The 20,334-nt window shown below is 41.5% G+C and overlaps 1 protein-coding gene across 2 annotated transcripts in view; it reads left to right on the forward strand.

The window, feature by feature from the left end:
• PDE6A (phosphodiesterase 6A) overlaps positions 1 to 20,334 on the forward strand; it is a 103,578-nt gene that overhangs the window by 32,621 nt on the left and 50,623 nt on the right. For both annotated transcript variants that reach the window (XM_004384903.2, XM_004384904.2), the window contains 3 exons: positions 2,194 to 2,258; positions 12,568 to 12,634; positions 16,081 to 16,128. In XM_004384903.2, the coding sequence (XP_004384960.1) occupies positions 2,194 to 2,258; positions 12,568 to 12,634; positions 16,081 to 16,128 (180 nt within the window). The remainder of the gene's footprint in view (positions 1 to 2,193; positions 2,259 to 12,567; positions 12,635 to 16,080; positions 16,129 to 20,334) is intronic.

Genomic DNA, 20,334 nt, shown 5'->3' on the forward strand with positions numbered 1-20,334 from the left:
GCCCTGGCTGCCGCAGCCCTGTTGGTGCAGCCACTTTCTGATCATGTGCGGCAGCTGCCTCCATTGCCCTAGCCAGGAGCCGGGAGCCTGCAAGTGCCCCGGGACACCAGCGCCCCCGCCAGCACCGGAGGGCAGGAGCAGAAGAGCCTTGGCAGGCGCTGCGCGCAGGGAGGAAACGGCTACACCGCTGCCTGGGCGGCTGAATGAAGCCAGGAGGAGGGGAAGAGGAGGCGGAGGAGGAGGCAAGGCGGCGGATTGGGATGCGCCCTGGAGCTCCACTGCTTGTTCACTCTGGGGTTTTGGGGTCTTTAAAACCATTAAAACAACAACAGCAAAAAACCTGTTGCCAGTGGATTCCGACTCATAGCGACCCTATAGGACAGAGCAGAATTGCCCTGTAGGGTTTCCTAAGTGGATTCAAACTGCTGACTTTTTGATTGGCAGCTGAGCTCTTAACCACTGTGCCACCATGGCTCTTTAAAACAATTAGGAGGAAATAATAAATGAAAGGAGAGCTGCTTTCCCTTAAAAAGAAAAAAACAAAACTTATGGGGCCACGGAGGTATATGCGCTGGGAAACTGCCCTAACGGACTTTATGTGGCGCATGACTATATATTAAAAATATATATTACTAGATTAAAAATATATTACTACTCCCTTGAAGTTTCAAAAACGAGAACAAATCCATGATGACTTGTACAACTAAAAATAAAATTGAAAAAGGAAAATATGGATATATTACTACTCTGCACACATCGGGTCTCCATGAGTCAGAACAACATGATGAACATAATGTCAATGAACGGTACGTGCTAAGATTGTAGAAATGGCAGATGTTTTGTTACCTATATACTTACCACAGTAAAAATATATATATTAACTAGAAATGAAACTGTAAAAAAATGTAAAATACAAGTCTCTTTTTTTTTTATTATTATTAGATTCAACAGATGTAACCTAACTCATTCTAATTGTTATGAAAGTTTCTAAACACTGACTCTCGATTTCTGTTTTCATCTCATCATGGATTGGTGACACATAGTTTACTGAATGGCACCAGCCGAGGGACCGTGCTTTAAGTAGCCCTGCTCTAGGCTAGTGGTGTAGAGAGTGAACACTATTTTAAGCTATTAGCGTTAAGTGACAGAGCAGAAAAGTACTGAGCTAGTAGTCAAGCACCTAGGTTCTGGTTCTGACTCACTGTCTTGCTATAATGAGTCTTTTCCTTTCTCTGGGTCTAAGTTCTCCCATTTTGAAATGGTTGCTAACCTGCCCATCACACTTGGCTGTTCAGAGGATCTAGTAAGGTCATAGAGTTTTCCCTGGAGAGCTAGGGAAAAGGAGCCACCTGCCATTATCTCACTGCATGCTAGGGAGTAAAGTAATCCAACAGATCTACTTTAAGAGAGGGGAGTCCCTGGGTGGCTCAAATGGTTAAATGCGCTACTAATAACCAAGAAAGATTGGCAGTTCAAATCCACCCAGAGGTGCCTCAGAAGAAAAGTCTAGCTATCTGCTTCCAAAAGGTCACAGCCATTGGAAACCCTGTGGAGAACAGTTCTACTCTGACACACATGGGATCTCCAGGAGTCGGAATTGACTTGATAGCAACGGGGCGGGGGGCGGGGGAACTTTAAGAGAATGAGAGTTTTAATGGTGCAGGGACGTGGAAAGGATGAGAGAGGTGGCAAGTTAGTTTGGAGGCATCAGCCATGACTGGGAAGGCAAGCCCAGAAGAGAGGACTCAGCAAAGAGCAGCTGAATGGTGAGGTGAAGGAGAAATGGGGCCGTGACCATGGAGGTGAGCCCTACCTGGGGTACGGCTGGGTTCACATGATTCTAAATGGGACAGGAGTCTCCTTTCCTCCTCCCCCTCTCCCTAGTCTTTAGCAGTCTTTATCTCTTTCTCCTTGCACTCAACCTCCAGATCCCTTTGGAAAACTTCCCATCCATCTTCCCAACCCCAGTTCCCAGCCCATGCCTGGCCACTGTGAGCTGGTTCCAAGGAAGAGAGCCCTGAGTTCTGTAAGGCAGCTGAGGACAGTCAGCTTAGAGGGAGTTGGGTCAGGCTTGGTGCTTTCTGAAAACCACAGGGCATATGGTTAAGAGCAAGACCTGTTTCATGTACACTCTCCTGCTGAGGTTCTGTCTCTGGCTCTGAAAATATATAATTTTCTATCTCTTCTGCCTAGGAAATAAACTTTTACAAGGTCATTGACTACATCCTACATGGCAAAGAAGACATCAAAGTCATCCCGTAAGTTCCATCTCAAAGCATGTACAACTGCAGGCAAGTTATCCATGCCCATAAGATACTCATTCCAAGATCAACACTAACCAAACCCAACAAGGTCACGTATTTGATTAGAGGCAGAGAGGGCAGTAAGGAGACAGTGTGGAATGGTGGAAAGAACTATACAAGGTGGGAAACGAGGCCCAAATAGGAGAAGAGACTAGATCACAGTCACAGTGTCTCATATTCTGAGTCAGTGCTCTGAGTTTTCATCCCAGATCTGTTGTTAATAATGCTGTTAATAAGTTACCTGTCTGGGCTGCAGGAGTCCCCGGGTGGTGCAAATATTTAAGTGCTTGACTACTAACCGAAAGTTTGGCAGTTTAAACCCACCCAGAGCTGCCTCAGAAGAAAGGCCTGGCACTCTACTTCCAAAAGGTCAAAGCCTTGAAAACGCTATGGAGTAGTTGAGTAATTCTATTCTATAACCCACGGGGTTGTTATGAGTCTGAATCTACTACACAGCAACTGTTTTGTTTGTTTTTTTTTTTAAATCTGGGCCTCTGTTTCCCGTCTATAGAATGGGAATCTATAGGGATCAGACTATGGGATCAGATCAGTGCTTTTCAACTTTCTGTGGAGGTGCATGTGGGGTCCATGCAGGGGACAAGGCAAAAAAGGCAGGAAGCTGGCTAAAAGAGTGTCTAAGCCCCCAAGGTGGGTGTATATTCTAATGCGTCTTCAGATGTGACGAAAGAGGATAACAGAAAGGAAAGAGCTCCCAGAGGGCGAGGTCCCAAACCTGCCTATAGTTGGTTGGGGCTCAAGGCTAAAAAACCTTTTTAATATAAGCTTGTACTTTTTTGGTCACTAGAGCATTCTCAAAAACTTAGTTGGCTTGTTATTTATTGAATCTTCTTCGTGTGCCAAGAGCCACATCCACAGCTCTGGTCCTGAGACACAGTAAGTCTTCAAAACCATACTGCAGGCTCCTTGAGGCTGCAATAAAGCTTGGTAGGAGAGTCACACCCTTAGTCTCTTTTCCGTGAGCTATTTTGCCCAACTGAATGGATTTACCATATGCCACCTTTTATCCTTAAAACAGTGGGTGGGATAGGCCATACTAACTTGATCCTGGTCACCAGGCTAACTTGTAATAACCCTCTGTCACTCAGATAAACCACTTCTCAGGTTTATCTTTTACTAGTTGGGGATGAGAAGTTGCTTCAAGTTCCTGAATTTCTGGGTTGTCACTATTCTGTTTCATTCCTGCTTGCATGAGGACTGTTTCCTTTCTAAACTCATCTCTTTCTTTCTTTTTTTAACCTTGTCAGATGCGTACACTTCAACCATTCTGTTTTCTAACAGCTTTTCTAGAGCTGCGAGTTTATTAAACTCATCTGTTTTCCAGATTATCACAGATCAGTTTCTCTCTGTTTCACTACTGCTTCTCAAGCATCACATTCTTCTAGCCTCTGATAATACTCACCCTGCTGCCCTCTGCTCAGCCCCTAAACTACGTCAAAAGAAACCAAGTCAATAATAAAATTAATGTATTAGATGAGGTTCATTCGGGAGGAAGATTCACAAATCGGGTAGCACCAAACCACACGTGGAAAGAACTCCACTGAGTATCAGCAGAGATTGGCTTATATTTACAAAATGCAGAAGAAGCAACTTATTTCTGATTGGCTTATACAATCTACTATTGAAACGCTGTCAGGATTTCATTGGTCAGCAAGGGTGGAAGTGATGTCAGGATCTCAATGGTCAGTGAAGGTGGCCTGATTTACAGGAAAACTAGGCTTAAGTTTCAGTAAAGACAAATCTTAGAGGCTTTGTGCACTTGACTGTTGATGCCATTTTGTCAGCCACGTAACTCCATTTTTATTTCATTTAACAACTAAGTCACATATTTTACTTTTTTTGTGTGTGAGTGGCAGCACCCTGTTTCTGATACCAATTTTTGAATCAGGATAGGCTAGGCAATGCTGTGGAAATAAAACCTCAAGATCTTAGTGGGTATAAACATCAAAGATTTATTTTACCATCCCCCTACATGTCAACTACCAGTTGGTGGGTGGGGTTGTGAGTATCTACAATGTGTTGATTGTAGACAGGTGGGAGCCAAGGCTGATAGAATAGTCACCATTTTGAACACTGCAAGGTTGACTAACCTTGACAAAGGAAAGAGAAAGCATGGTAAAACACACACTGGCTCTTAAAATGTCTCTCTCAAGGCAACACGTATCACTTCTGCTCATATTTCCTTGGCCAAAGCTAGTCATATAGTCACACTTAAGTTCAAGTGGGCAGGGAATGCAATCCTTCCGTTTTCCCAGAAGGAGAGAGAGCCAGAATATTTGTAAAAATCCTTAATGGTTACCACAGTATATGCCATCCAAACTAATGAAGAGGAATATTGAATAGTAAATGAATGCTTAATCAAACAAAAGAAAGGCAAAATAAAAAATTAGAAAAAGAACATAGAGCAGGTGGGAAAAATAGAGGCCATACATTAAGGTGATATTTAAATCCAAATATATCAATAATTACTTTAAATGTAAATCAACTAAATGTTACAGATAAATGACAAAGATTGCCAGCCTGGGTAAGGAAGAAATCCATCACATTTCATTGATTCTAAGATGCACAATTTTCCTCTTTTTGACATTTCTGAAATAGAAATAAAAAATATATATCTAAATGTTAAAAGAGCTCTGTTGATATGAATAAGGTAAAAATTACAGGTGATAAAAAGCATTGCATACAAATTAATTGGTAGAATTTTATCTTTCTCGGTGTTTCATAGAATAATGATTCATTTAATAAATGATTACTTTCTAGATTTGACAAAACACTGTATATGCTGTTTGTAAGAGAACTATCTAAAAGATAAGAATACAGAAAGGTGGAAAGTAAAATAATGGAAAAAGATACATCATGCAAATGCTAATGAAAAGAAAACTGGTGTAACTATATTATCAGATAAAAATAGACTTCATGTCAAAGAGCATTAGTAGAGGTATAGTTACTTTTTAATGATAAAAACTCATGATACAAACTCATGACAACAATATAGTACAGAGTAGAACTGCCCCATAGGGTTTCCAAGGAGTGGCTGGTGGATTCAAACTGCCAACCTTTAGGTTAGTAGCTGTAGCTCTTAACCACTGTGCCACCAGGGGTCCTTTTTAGTGATAAAGAGGTCAAACCACCCTGATATCGCTGGAAGATATTACAAATTCTAAATTTGTATACACTTAATAACATGACCTCAAAAAACATAAAGCAACACTGACAGAAATACAAGGAGATATAGACAAATCCATGTTCACTCATTGATAGACGAAGCTGAGGACAACAAATAGAATGTATGTATTTGAATAACACAATTAACAAACTTAACCAAATGTATATATAGACACTGCATCCCACCTCACTCCACCCCAAACTATAAACTACCCAGCCTTTTCAAGCATACATGCAACATTTACAATAATTGGTTATATACTGGCCATAAAGTAAATCCCAATAAGTTTCAAAAGATTATGTAATCGTGCACGTAAGAAACTCAAAAGAATCTATAGATGAAATATTAGATTTAATAAGAGAGTTTCCAAGGTAACTGGCTACAAAATCAACATATAAAAATTCAATTGCACTTACATATACTGGCAGCAAAGGTAGCAAATACAAATTTCAAAAAGATACCATGTACAATAGCATAAGACATATCAAGTGACTAAGAATAAATCTAACTAAAGATAGGAAAGACTTCTCTAGAAAAGTTACAAAATATTGTTGAGAAAAATGAAAGAAAATATAAGTAAATAAGGAGGCATACAATGTTCACGGATGGAAGACTCAGTATTATGAAGCTATCAATTCTCTCCAAATCAATTTATAGATTCAATACATTTATATTATTATTATATATAATTATCATTATAATTGAATTATAGAGTCAATACATTTATATCATCCCCTGCCCCATTCGAAATCCCAGGAGATCTTCCAAAAAGACAAATAGTCCGATTAAAAAATGGGCAAAGGATATGAACAGAAACTTCACCAAAGAAGACATTCAGGTGGCTAACAGACACGAGGAAATGCTGGTGATCACTAGCCATTAGAGAAATGCAAATCAAAATTACAATGAGATACCATCTCACCCAACATTACTGGCATGAATTAAAAAACACAGAAAATAACAAAGGTTGGAGAGACTATGGGGAGCTTGGAACGCTTATGCACTGCTGGTGGGGATGTAAAATGGTACAACTATTTTGGAAAATGCTATGGCACTTCCTTAAAAAGCTAGAAATAGAAATACCATACTATCCAGCAATCCCATTCCTAGGAATATGTCCTAGAGAATTAAGAGCCGCCACATGAATAGACATATGCACACCTATGTTCATTGCAGCACTGTTCACAAGAGCAAAAAGATGGAAACAACCTAAGAGCCCATCAAGAGATGAATGGATAAACAAACTATGGTACATATACACAATGGAATACTGTGCAACAATAAAGAACAGTGATGACTCTTCAAAATATCTCACAACATGGATGAATATGGAGGGCATTATACTAAGTGAAATAAGTCAATCACAAAAGGACAAATTCTGTATGAGAACATTATTACAAAAACTCATGAACAGGTTTTACACACAGAAAAAAAACAATCTTTGGTGGTTACCAGGAAGGGGAAGGGTGGAGAGGAAAACATACTAACTAGACCATAAATAAGTGGTAATTTTGGTGAAGGGTAAGACAGTACACAATACTGGAGAAGTCTGCACAACTTGACCAAGGCAAGGTCATGGAAGCTTTGTAGACACATCCAAACTCCCTGAGAGACCAAATTATTGGGCTGAGGGCTGGGGACCATGGTCTCGGGGGACATCTAGCTCAACTGGCATGACATAGTTTATAAAGAAAATGTTCTATATCTTACTTTGGTGAGTAGCCTCTGGGGTCTTAAAAGCTTGTGAGTGGCCATCTGAGATACTCCACTGGTCCCACCCCATCTGGAGCAATGGAGAATGAAGAAAACCAAAGACACAAGGAAAAGATTAGTCCGAAGTACTAATGGACCACGGCTACCGCAACCTCAACCAGACTGAGTCCAGCACAACTAGATGGTGCCCGGCTACCACCACCAACTGCTCTGACAGGGATCACAATAGAAGGTCCAGGACAGAGATGGAGAAAAAAGTAGAACAAAATTCTAACTCACAAAAAAAGAACAGACTTACTGGTCTAACAGAAACTGGAGAAATCCCGAGAGTATGGCCCAGGACACCCTTAGAGCTCAGTAATGAAGTCACTCCTGAGGTTCACCCTTCAGCCAAAGATTAGACAGGCCCATAAAACAAAATGAGACTAAATTGGCATACCGCTCAGGGACAAGGACGAGAAGGCAGGAGGGGACAGGAAAGCTGGTAACAGGGAGCCCAAGGTCCAGAAGGGGAGAGTGTTGATATGTTGTGGAGTTGGTAACCAATGTCACAAAACAATATGTGGATTAATTGTTTAATGAGAAACTAATTTGCTCTGTAAACCTTCATCTAAAATACAATTAACAAGAATTAATAAATTAGTGATGGCCATGCTAGTCTCAAGTAAATACCAAACACTTTACGATAAAGAAACTTGTAGAAGAAAAAAAAAAATTAGCCATTGAAAATGCTGTGGAGCACAGTTCTGCTCTGACACACATGGGGTGGTCATGAGATGGAATCCACTCAACAGCAACTGGGTACCGGTGGCTACAGAGGGCGCAGGTTGGAGAGAACAAAAGGGCCAATAAAGTGTCAGCCATTTCAGAGGGTAACATGCAAACAGGTCCTGGAAACAGGGGGTCATGTGCTTTCTTATTACAGAGGGCGGCTGAGCCAACGTTTCTCTCCTAATGGGTTCCCCTTGTAGTCTATTCTCCACACAGCAACCAGAGCGACCCTTTTAAACCTTAAGTCAGAACTCTCCAGAGGCTCCTGACATCCCACTCAAGGTGGAAGCCAAAGTCCTCACCACTAAAACCCTCCCTGATCTGGCCCCTAATCCCTGTCAGACCTCTCAGCTCCTATTGCTCCGGCTCACTCACTCGCCTCCTGCCACACCAGCCTTGTAGCTCCTCCTGAAACATGCCAGGCATGCTCCCGCTTAGGCTTTGTACTGGCTGTGCCTCTGTCTAGAACACTCATCCTCTAGATATCTGAGTGGCTCACTCCCTCCTCTCCTTCAAGTCTTTGCTCAAATATCACCATTTCCATGAGGCCTACCCTGACCATCGCATTTAAAATAGTCATCCTCAATTTATGATGTTTATTTTCTTTTTCCCTTCACTAGAATGTAAGCTCCACAGAGGCAGGGATTTTTGCCGGTTTTATTGACTGATATATACTGAGCATCTAAAACTGTTGCTGGTCCATAGTAATTAAAGCATTCTTAGAGCTCTCTGCTGCTGCTTCTGGTTCTCCCCCTTCCAGCATATAGAACTACATTACTTCCCCCTAACCCACAATGGCCAAGTGATTTGTTTTGGCTCTGGAAAAGTGGATGGAAGTGGTATGTGTTACTTCCAGAGTAATGTTTAGGAGCCAATGTGTGACTGCCATGGTTCCCCTTCATCCTGCAGTGGTGATGGGTGATAGCTGACAGGGTGCAGGCTCTGCCAGCCCTCATCCCTGAATGAAGACCAGGCTGAGCAGAGCCCCTGCAACCTGAGATGGACATGTAGCATTGACAAGAGATAAATCTTTGTTGTTTTAAGCCACTGAAACATGGGGGGTGTTTGTTACTGCAGAATAACCCAGCTGCCCTTGACTGATACAGTCAATAAAAGTTTGCTGAATAAATAAATGAATGAATGAATTGTTAAAAAAAAAAACAAAAAAAAACCCAGAAGATCTTTTTTTTTTTTGGTGTGGAACCTGTTAAGCTGATTCTAAAATTTATATGAAAATCCAAAGCACCAAGACTAGCCAAGGCCCTTTTGAAGAATAAGATGTAAGGACTTGTTCAATCAGATTTCAATGCTTATTATAAAACTATGGTAATTAAGACAGTATGGTAATGGCACAAGGATGAAAAAGACACCAACGGAACAGAACAAAGAGCCAGAAACAGACCCGTGCATATATGGACACTGTATTTATGACAAAGATGCCAGTGCAAAGCAGTGATGGAGAGGATGATCTTTTCAATAAATTATGCTTGTATAATGGGTACTTATATGGGAAACAAAGAAACAGGATGACTTCCTCAAAAATAAATTATAGATGAGTTACCCATTACCCGTTGCCGTCGAGTTGATTCCAACTCATAGCAACCCTACAGGATAGAGTAGAACTGCTCCATAGGGTTTCCAAGGAGCAGCTGGTAGATTTGAACTGCTGATCTTTTGGTTAGCAGCTATAACTCTTAACCACTGAGACTCTAGGGCTCCATAGGTGAGTTAGGGGTCTTAAATATGAAAAGCAAAACTATAAGTCTTTTAGAAGATAAAATAAAAGAATATCTTCATGACCTGGGGTAGAAAAAGATTTTTTAGAACAGGACCCTTCAAACATCAATCATAAAGAAAAATACTGATAAATTTGACCACATTAAGACTAAGAAGTTTTATTAATATCAAAACATATTAAGAGAATATATTAGTTTATCTATTTCTGCATAACTTACTATTCCAAAACTGAGTGGCTTAGAACAGTAATAATTTATTATCTCTACAGTTTCTGTGGGCCAGGAATTCACATGTGGCTTGGCTGGGCAGTTCTAGCTTGGGATCTCTCATGAGGTTGCTGTCAAATGTGAGCCAGGGCTGTAGTCATCTGAAGGTTTGACTGGGACTAGAGGATCTGCTTCCAAGGTAGTTCACTCACATGGTCGGCAAGTTGGTGCTGGCTGTTGGCAGGAAGACTGCATTCCTCTCCACATGGGCCTTTTCACAGGGATGCTGGGGTTACCTTATGGCATGGCGACTGACTTCCCCAGAACAAGCAGGTGAAAACCACAATGCTTTTCATGACCTAGACTCAAAAGTATCCCACTGTCACTTCCACCACATTCTATTGGTCACAGTGCTCAGTCCTGATTTATTGTTAAAGGGGACTATACAAGGAGGTGAGAATCACTGGAAGCCATCTTGGAAGCTGTTTACCATAGAAAGTGAAAAGGCAAGCCACAATGTGAGTAGATTTTTGCAGCATATATAACTGACAAAGGGCTTATATTCAGAATGTATAAAGAGCTCCTACAAATCAATAGAAAGACAGAAACTATAGAAAAACAAGTAAAAAACATGAAAGGCCATCCAAATAAAAAATAAATATGTGAAAGATAATCCATTTCATTAATTTTCCAGAAAAATGTAAATGAGAGATGCGAGGCGAGAGTAATGCTGGTTATAATGGTTAAGGTTATGTGTCACCTTGGCTGGGCCATGATTCTCAGTGATTTGTCAGTTACATAATGATGTAATTTGACAGTTGTGTAATGATGTAGTCATCTTCCATTTTGTGATTTGATGTGGTCATTATCCATTTTTGCACAACACCAATTTTGCATAATGACCTGATCTTTGAAACCTAATCATGTAGCTAAGTGAGAAGAGGGTGTATCATAATGCCAGATGATGGTTAACTTTGGAGTAAGGGAGAAGGTTGTGACTGGAACGGGCAAGTCAAGGGCTTCCAAGGTGCTGGCAGTGCTGTTCTTGACCTGGGTGTGGTTTCATAGATGTTTACTTTATAATAATTAAGTTTTTAATGCACTTTTCTGTGTATTTTTTTCTTACAATAAACAAATAAAAAAGCAATAATACCAGAAGTAGTAATATTGTTGTGAGGAATAAATATGTGAAGCACTTAGCTGTAGTACGTGGTAGGAGCTCACCATAGATCAGTTTCCTCACTCACTACATAGTATTAATAAGCTACAAACTTCATGAGACACGTGATGGTATGTTTTTGCTCAGTAGCCAATAACGATTTGTTAAGTAAATTTTGTCTCTCTTCTTGGGTATTAGTTCAGTGGGCAATCAGTAAAATGTATTTATAATCTTTTTCTCAAAGTCTAAATTATGGCATTAAGGTGGATTTGGAGCTCGGTCAGATGCAGTGAATGTAAGTGGGGGCTGGGAGTCACCATAGTCCGGGGAGGGCAAAGACCCAGACTCAACTTTTTAATCCAACTGCTGTTGTTGTTGTTAGGTGCCGTCCAGTCAGTTCTGAGTCATAGTGACCCCATGTACAACAGAACGAAACACTGCCCAGTCCCGCGCCATCCTCACAATTGTTGTTATGTTTGAGCACATTTTGCAGCCACTGTGTCAATCCATCTCATTGAGGATCTTCCTCTTTTTCACTGACTCTCTACCAAGCATGATGTCGTTCTCCAGGGACTGGTTGCTCCTGATAACATGTCCAAAGTACTTAAGAAGAAGTCTCACCAACCTCATTTCTAAGGAACATTCTGGCTGTACTTCTTCCAAGACAGATTTGTTCATTCTTCTGGCATGCCAACACCATAATTCAAAGGCATCAATTCTTCTTCCGTCTTCCTTATTCATTCTCTAGCTTCTGCATGCATATAAGACAGTTGAAAATAACATGATTTGGGGCAGGCACACCTTAGTCCTCAAAGTGACATCTTTGCTTTTTACGCTTTAAAGAGGTCTTTTGTAGCAGATTTGCCCAACGCAATACATCGTTTGATTTCTTGACTGCTGCTTCCATGGGCATTGATTGTGGTCCCAAGTAAAATGAAATCCTTGACTCTCTCAATCTTTTCTCCATTTTTCATGATGTTGCTTATTAGTCCAGTTGTGAGGATTTTTGTTTTCTTTATGTTGAGGTGTAATCCTTGCTGAAGGCTGTAGTCTTTGATCTTCATCATTAAGTGCTTCAAGTCCTCTGCACTTTCAGCAAGCAAGGTTGTGTCATCTGCATATCGCACGTTGTTAATGAATCTTCCTCCAATCCTGATGCCTCGTTCTTCATCATATAGTCCGGCTTCTCCAATTATTTGCTCAGTATACAGATTGAATAAGTGTGATGAAAGGATACAACCCTGACACATGCCTTTCCTGATTTTAAACCACGCAGTAGCCTCTTGTTCTGTTCTAACTGTATCTGCATCAAAAGTCACCATTTGTGATGGAAAGTTTGGCAATGATTATTGGTGATGGTTGCACAATGTGATTAAGGTAATTGATATCACTAAATTATACACGTGAAAAATGTTGAATGGGCAAAGGTTGTGTTATATATTTTTTTTTTTACAACAACAACAACAAATCATCATTTATCTTTGGCATTTACAGGAACCCCCCTCCTGATCATTGGGCTTTAGTGAGCGGTCTCCCTACCTATGTTGCCCAAAATGGCCTGGTAAGTAGTAATACAATGTTGAAGGAGGAGAGTTTTTAATCATGTGGAAGAGTAAAAGATTTCCACCAAGAGAGTGGAAGAAATAATGGGAAATGTGGGTCCTCAAAAGTCTAGTTCAGTCCTTTCTCAAGCTTGGCCTAGAATTCATTTGACATGAATTCTAGATGAGAGACAATTGACCCTTGAGGAAATATGAAATACAGAGAGACATAATCTTCAGATGAAAAAGTGCACAGTCCCACTGACAACTAAAGATACTTACGCATGCGTGCCAGGGACAAAGTAATGCCTGGCTGGTCTACCAGCGACTAAGTCCCAATCTCTCATACCAGGGACTTAATTACCACTCCCAGCCTCCCATCCCCATGGCACTTCCAGTCATGCTATACACCAACCAGTTGCCATTGAGTCAACTCCAACTCATGGTGACCCCATGCATGTTAGAGTAGAACTGTGCTCCATAGGTTTTCAATGGTTGATTTTTTGGAAGTAGAATCACCAGGTCTTTCTTCTAAGGTGCCTCTGAGTGGACTCGAACCGTCAACCTTTTGGTTAGCAGCTGAGCGCGTTCACCATTTGCACTACCCAGGGACTCCATATGCCATATACAGCAGAGCCCAAATGCTTCATTTCTCACCGTGTCTCACCCACTCAGGGGCAAGGGTGAAGCGAGAGCATCCCCTGCCCCCGGGAGAAGGGTCATGTCAATTAGCTGCACATCACCCACATATACATCTCACCCCATACCACAGACAATACTTGATGTCCTTGCGGACAGGATCTGAGCTTGGTCATTTCTGTATCCTTCCCCTGGCATACACTGCACAATGCTGTTCATGTAGCAGAATGTTTATTTATTGATCATTTTCTATGTGTTAGGCACTGTAATTGGCTCTGGGGATGCAAAGATGACTCTGATACAGTTTCTGCTCTTAAGAAACTCATAGTCAAATGGGGAAACATCCTTATTAACAAATACTTATTATACAAAGTGATAAGGCCATGCTAGGGATGTACATGACATAGTTTGGGAAAAAGAGGGGACATCTAAACCAGTCTGGGGGCATCAGAAAAGTCTTTCTAGAGTGTGTTGGTCTGAGTTGAATTTTAAAATATGAATAGGTCTTAGGCAAGTGGGTGCAGGAAAGGGCATTCCAGGTGGAACGAACAACAGGGGCAAAGGTGTGGAGGTTTGAGGCAGCATGGTGTATGCAGTTCAGTGTCACTGGAGTAATAGGTTTTAAGTAGGAAGATGCTAAGAATTGAGGCTTAAGAGGTAGGGAGAGGCCAGATTACAGTAGGCCTTGGATGTCAGCTCATGGGTTTGGAACTTTAATCAACAGGTGATGGGCTTTCAAGGGAAAGATTGACATAGTCATGCACAATGCTGTTCATGTAGCAGAGTGTTTATTCATTGAGCATTTCTATATGTCAGGCACTGTAATTGGCTCTGGGGATACAAAGATGACTCAGATTCATTTTAGAATGTAACTGTTACAGCTTCATGGAAAATAAACCCCAAGGGGTTAAGACTGCACGCAGAGCAACCAGTGAGGAGGCTAAAGCGTCTTTCCAAGCAAGATGATGAGCGTCTCAACAAAGCCAGGGCAGCCAAAAGTACTACCATTATAGCCACTGAATGCTTACCTAAGTGGGTAGGCTCTGGTGCAGTGGGTCGGCAAGCATCTAATAAATTTACTCATTTAATATTCATGACAAGTTCAACAGATAAGTGTAGAGGGGAAGATCAGGGGTCAGATTTGAGAAATATTGAAAGGGTAAAACTGGCAGGACTTTGTGACTGATTGTAGGCAGAGATGAAGGGACAGAGAAGAGTCAAATCTAATTTCAGCTTCTATACTGGAAGGATAGTGCTGCCACCAGGTTTGGACGTAAGATGATAGGGTCAGTTTCCGACAAGCTGAGGCTGAGACCTTTTTCAGGAGCAAATGTCTAGCAGGTAGACAAAGAGTTGATGCTGTGGGGAGAGAGGGGGTTGGAGATAGAGATTTGGAAGATATTATGACCAAATGGTATTTGAAACGATGAGTGTATATGAAGTCACCCAGGGAGAGGGAGAAGGGCAGTGGACCCTGGGCAGAATACATCCTGGAGGATGCTAGCATTTAAAGATTGGGTGGATAAAGAGGAGTGTGTGAAGGAGAAACAGAAGTAGTGTTGGCGGCATGAACCAGGAGAAGGCAGTGTCATGGAAACCAAGGAAGTAGAAAGTTTCAACCAGGAGGGAGAGGACCAAATGCAGCAAAGTGGTCAGTGAGATATGAACTGAAAACTACCATTGGATTTGGCAATTAGGAGGTCAGTGGTTACCCTCATGAGAGCAAATCTGATGGTGAGATGAAGGCAAAAACCAATGTGTGGTCTGCTGAGGAGTGGATAGGTAACGAGAGGTAGAAAGCACAGGAGAAGAGAGGAAGAGAAAGCCAGGGTGGTTGCTATGGGGACCATGAGGGACAAGGGAAGATTTCCTTTTTAAGGATGGGAGAGACTCCAGCATGCTCCTGGGCGGAGGAGAATGAGCCCTCAGAGGTCAAGGGAGCCATCTGAGGTGCAGGTGAGTATGATGGCAACTGATGAAGCCAGTTCAAGGAGAGGCCAGAGGGATGGTGCAGTGGGTGGGCAGTCCTTAAACAGGAGGAGGGATGGTTGACCCTCCAAGACCACAGGACAGTTAAGGACTGTGTGGACAGGCAAGGTCATTGAGAGCCCAGATGATGTTTTTGTGAGAACTGGAGAAAGGTGCCTCTTCTGGATGGACAAATAGAGAAAGGTCAGGGGCACGGTTCCACAAACGGAGCTCAGGCTGGATTTCAGCAAGCGGTTGCCCCCTCAGCTGGATGCCTTTGTGCACTGCACACACCACACAAGCATACACAATGCCCCATTGCCAGAGCTGTGGAAGGATCAGAAAAGTGTCTTTCATGGTAAGGTAAAATGGTCCAATTTAGAGGGAGGAATCTGATTCCAGAGCTACACCTTTCATTTCTTACTCTAATTTGGGGTTTATACGCCAGGGAAATAACCACTTCTTGCCAAAACAAATAAACAAAACCCAACTGTAATTGATCCAAAATGTTTAGAGTAGCATTATCTATACTAATAATTGTACTCAAACCAAATACCCAACAAAATGGGATACTATACAGCTATTAGTAATGACAAAGTGTAACCTTAACTTTTTCAAAAGTTGTAAATGACTCGTGAGCGAAACAAATAGTAGGAAGGAATGTTTATAAGGTGTTCTTTCTGTCTAGTAATTTTCTGTCAGTTAATAATTTGAAACCATCTCAAGTATGTCTACCTGATGAAAAGAATATGACTGCCTTGAGCAAGGACATTGTGTTTCGGAAAATGGTATGCATTGCTTCACTGGGTAGTCTATCAAGTCTAATCACAGCTTCATTATTCTCCTTCATGACTTTCAGATTTGCAATATCATGAATGCTCCTTCCGAGGACTTTTTTGCATTCCAGGTAAGTCGTTTTCTATTTGCTCTCTTAGTTATATGGTTTCCACCCCCTCCGCCTCCCCAAATAACCATTAGCATTCACTAGAATCCACCCACTCTATTGGGAAATAGTCTTAACAAAGTGAAAACATGAGTGGAAAAAAGTCATGCTCCAGTTGAAGTAGGGCACAAGCCTCTAAGGTCACATTCAGCTTTAGGGAGTCCCTGGGTGGTGCAAATTGTTAATGAGCTTTGCTGCTAACCCAAAGGTTGGAGGTTCAAGTTCTCTCAAAGGCACCTAGGAAGAAAGATCTAGCAATCTACTTCTGAAAAACTAGCCATCAAAAACTTTACTCTAACACACATGAGGTCATCATTAGTTGGAGTTGACTTGATGGCAACTGGTTTATTCAGTTTTAACATTCCACACCCTTTCTTTTCTGGCCTTAGACTCTGCTTATGCTGTTCCCTCCCAACCGTCATCTCCTGTCTGTATCTTCTCAGCCCTTTAATGACAACCTCAAATGCTACCTCGTCCATGAAATTTTTTCTGATTCCCCTAGCTAAATACAATTTCTGTCTGTTTGGAATTTCCATGGGATATTGTTTAGTATCCCATTTGATTTTGTTTGGTCGATTTTTACAAGTGTTGATGGAAGGCTTCCCTTGTGCCAGTCACTGTGCTAGATCCTGAGGCTACCATGGTGGACCAGAGTTCATGATCTTGTGATCATGGGGAAGAGGCACCCAGAGTGTTTGTCAGGAGAAGGGCAGAGGGATAGAGGAGGCTCTTTCTCAGGGGCACTTGTCTTAATCTAGGAGGAATCAAGGAAAGTGTCTCTGAGGAAATTACGTTTGAGCAGTAAATAGAGGGAGAAGACTACAGGAAAGAGATGGCTTATTGGAAGGAGCTAGAGAAGCCAACACATCTGAGTGAGAGACTGAGAAGAAGATTCTAGAGAGGTAGAAAGAAGCCAATCATGCAAGGCCTGGAAGGCTATGCAAAGGAGTTTGTCTTTCTTACTGTTTCCCTTACTTCATCTCTTCTTATCCTTAGCTGTGTTTTAGACTAATTCTTCTCAGTAAATGTTAGCTTCCTTTGGCAGAGGACTGGGTCTTACCTTTCTCAACATCCTCAGTTCTCAGTGCCCTGTCAATATTTATTGAGCTTAGCATGCTAGGTGTAAGAAAAAAAAGTCATTAACAATGAGGAAATAATTAAGAAGAAAATAAAAATGACTCTTAGGAAAACTAGTGAATTGTTTTTTTTACCCCTTAAAGAACATTATGAAAGAACTTAGAGGAAATATACTTCCAAAGTTAGGATTTTGACCATGTCAATGTGATAAGCTCAGACAGTTGTTAGGGGTTGTTGCCTGATCATTAAACCAGTAACTTGCTGCTCTCTAGTCAATCTGGACTCATGGCGACCCTATGTGTGTCAGAGTAGAATTGTGCTCCATAGGGTTTCCAGTGGCTGATTTTTTGGAAGTAGATCACCAGGCCTTTCTTCTGAGGCACTTCTGGTGGACTCGAATCTCCAACCTTCTAGTTAGCAGCTGAGCAAGTTAACTGTTTACACCACCCAGGGACTCCGACCTGATCATTACCACAACAGAACTTGGTTTTTACCCAAGTCATCCAATTTATTACAATTTAACTACATTTGTAAGTCAAATTCAATCTCGTTTTTAGATGCTGGTCTTGCCCCCTCCAACTCATTCTCCACAAAGTAGCCTAATTTATTTTTAAACATAGGTTAATCAAGTCACTTCCGTGCTTAAAAATTACCCTGAAATAATCTTTAAACCTTAATCCTTAAACAAAAAATATCCCCTGGAGTCTCCTTTAAACAAACAAACAAAAAATGTTGTTGTTAGGTGCTCTAGAGTCGGTTCCAACTCATAGCAACCCTACGTACAACAGAAGGAAACACTACCCAGTCCCGCACCATCCTCACAATCGTTGGTATCTTTGAGCACATTGCTGCAGACACTGTGTCAGTCCATCTTGTTGAAGGTCTTACTCTTTTTTGCTGACTCTCTACTTTACCAAGCATGATGTCCTTCTCCAGGGGCTGGTCCTTCCTGATAACCTGTCCAAAGTACTTGAGATAAAGTCTCACAACCCTTGCTTCTAAGGAACATTCTGGCTGTACTTCTTCCAAGACAGATTTGCTCATTCTTCTGGCAGTCCATGGTATATTTATATTCACCAATGCCATAATTCAAAGGCATGGGTTCTTCTTCAGTCTTCCTTATTCGTTGTCCAGCTTTCACATGCTCATGAGGCAATTGAAAATACCATGCCTTGGGTCAGGCACACCAAAGATGGTGACATCTTTGCTTTTTAACACTTTAAAGAGGTCTTTTGCAGCAGATTTGCCTAATGCAATGTGTTGTTTGATTTCTTGACTGCTGCTTCCATGGATGTTGATTATGGATCCAAGTAAAATGAAATCCTTGACAACTTCAATCTTTTCTCTGTTTATCATGATGTGGCTTATTGGTCCAGTTGTGAGGATTTGTGTTTTCTCCATTTTGAGGTGTAATCCATACTGAAAGCTGTAGTCTTTCATCTTCTTCATCAGTAAGTGCTTCAAGTCCTCTTGGCTTTTTTTTTTAATTGTTGTAATTAAATGAAGTTTACATTTCAAGTTAGTCTCCCATACAAAAATTTTTTTTTACATACATTGTTATGAGACCCCAACCGCTCACCCCATTCTGCAACAGCACACTCCTCCCCTCCGCCCCTGATTCCCCGTGAACATTCAACCAGCTCCTAACTCTCTCTGCCTTCCCATCTCACCTCTGGACAGAAACTGCCCCTTTGGTCTCTTGTATCTACTTGACCAAGAGGCACATTCTTCACAAGTATCACTTTACGTCCCACAGCCCAGTCCAATCCCTGTCTGAAGAGTTGACCTCGGAAATTATTTTTCTTCTGGGGTGATAGAGAGTCCAGGGGCCATGCTTTCTGGGACGCCTCCAGTCTCAGTCAGACCATTAAGTCTGGTCTTCTTACTAGAATTTGAGTTCTGCTTCCCATCATTCTACTGCTCCATCAGGGACCATCTGCTGTGTTCCCTGTCAGGACGTTCACTGGTGGTAGCCAAGCACCATCTAGTTCTTCTGGTCTCAGGCTGATGGAGTCTCCGGTTTATGTGGCCCATTCTGTCTCAGGCTAATACTTTCCTTGTGTCTTTGGTGTTCTTTGTTCGCCTTTACTCCAAGTGGTTGGGACCAATTAATGCATCTTAGATAGCCACTTGAAAGCTTTTAAGACCCCAGACGCTGCTCACCAAAGTAAGATGCAGAACATTTTCTTAATAAGCTTTGTTATGCCAGTTGACATAGATGTCCCCTGAAAGCATGGTCCCCAGACCCCCCCATCCCTGCTACTCTGTCTCTCAAAGTATTTTATTGTATTGAGGCAACTTCTTAGCTTTTGTTTAGTCCAGTTGTGCTGGCTTCCCTTGTAGTGTGTGCTGTCCTTCCCTTCACCTAACATGATTCTCATCTACTATCTAGTTAGTAAATAACCCTCACCCTCCCTCCCCATCCCTGTAACCATCAAAGAATTTTTTCTTCTGTGTTTAAACCTTTTCTTGAGTTCTTATAATAGTGGTCTTATACAGTGTTTGTCCTTCTGTGACTAAATTCACTCAGCATAATAAGTTCCAGCTTCCACCATGTTATACGATGTTTCACAGCTTCATCATTGTTCTTTATCGTTGCATAATATTCCATTGTGTGGATATACCATAGTTTGTTTATCCATTCACCCGTTGATGGGCACCTAGGTTGCTTCCATCTCTTTGCTATTGTGAACAGTGCTGCAATGAACATGGGTGTGCATTTATCTATTCGTGTGACGACTCTTGTTTCTCTAGGATATATTCCAAGGAGCGGGATAGCTGGATCGTATGGTACTTCCATTTCTAGCTTTTTAAGGAAGCGCCAAATCGATTTTCAAAGTGGTTGTAACATTTTACATTCCCACCAACAGTGTATAAGTGTTCCAGTCTCTCCACAACCTCTCTAGCGTTTGTTATTTTGTGTTTTTTGGATTAATGCTAGCCTTGTTGGGGTGAGAGGATATCTCATTGTAGTTTTGATCTGCATTTCTCTAATGGCTAATGATCATGAGCATTTCTTCATGTGTCTGTTAGCTGCCTGAATATCTTCTTTGGTGAAGTGCCTGTTCATATCCTTTGCCCATTTTTTAATTG

This window comes from Trichechus manatus, unplaced genomic scaffold (assembly GCF_000243295.1).
Source record: "Trichechus manatus latirostris isolate Lorelei unplaced genomic scaffold, TriManLat1.0 scaffold00130, whole genome shotgun sequence".
Classification (NCBI taxonomy): Eukaryota; Metazoa; Chordata; class Mammalia; order Sirenia; family Trichechidae; genus Trichechus; species Trichechus manatus.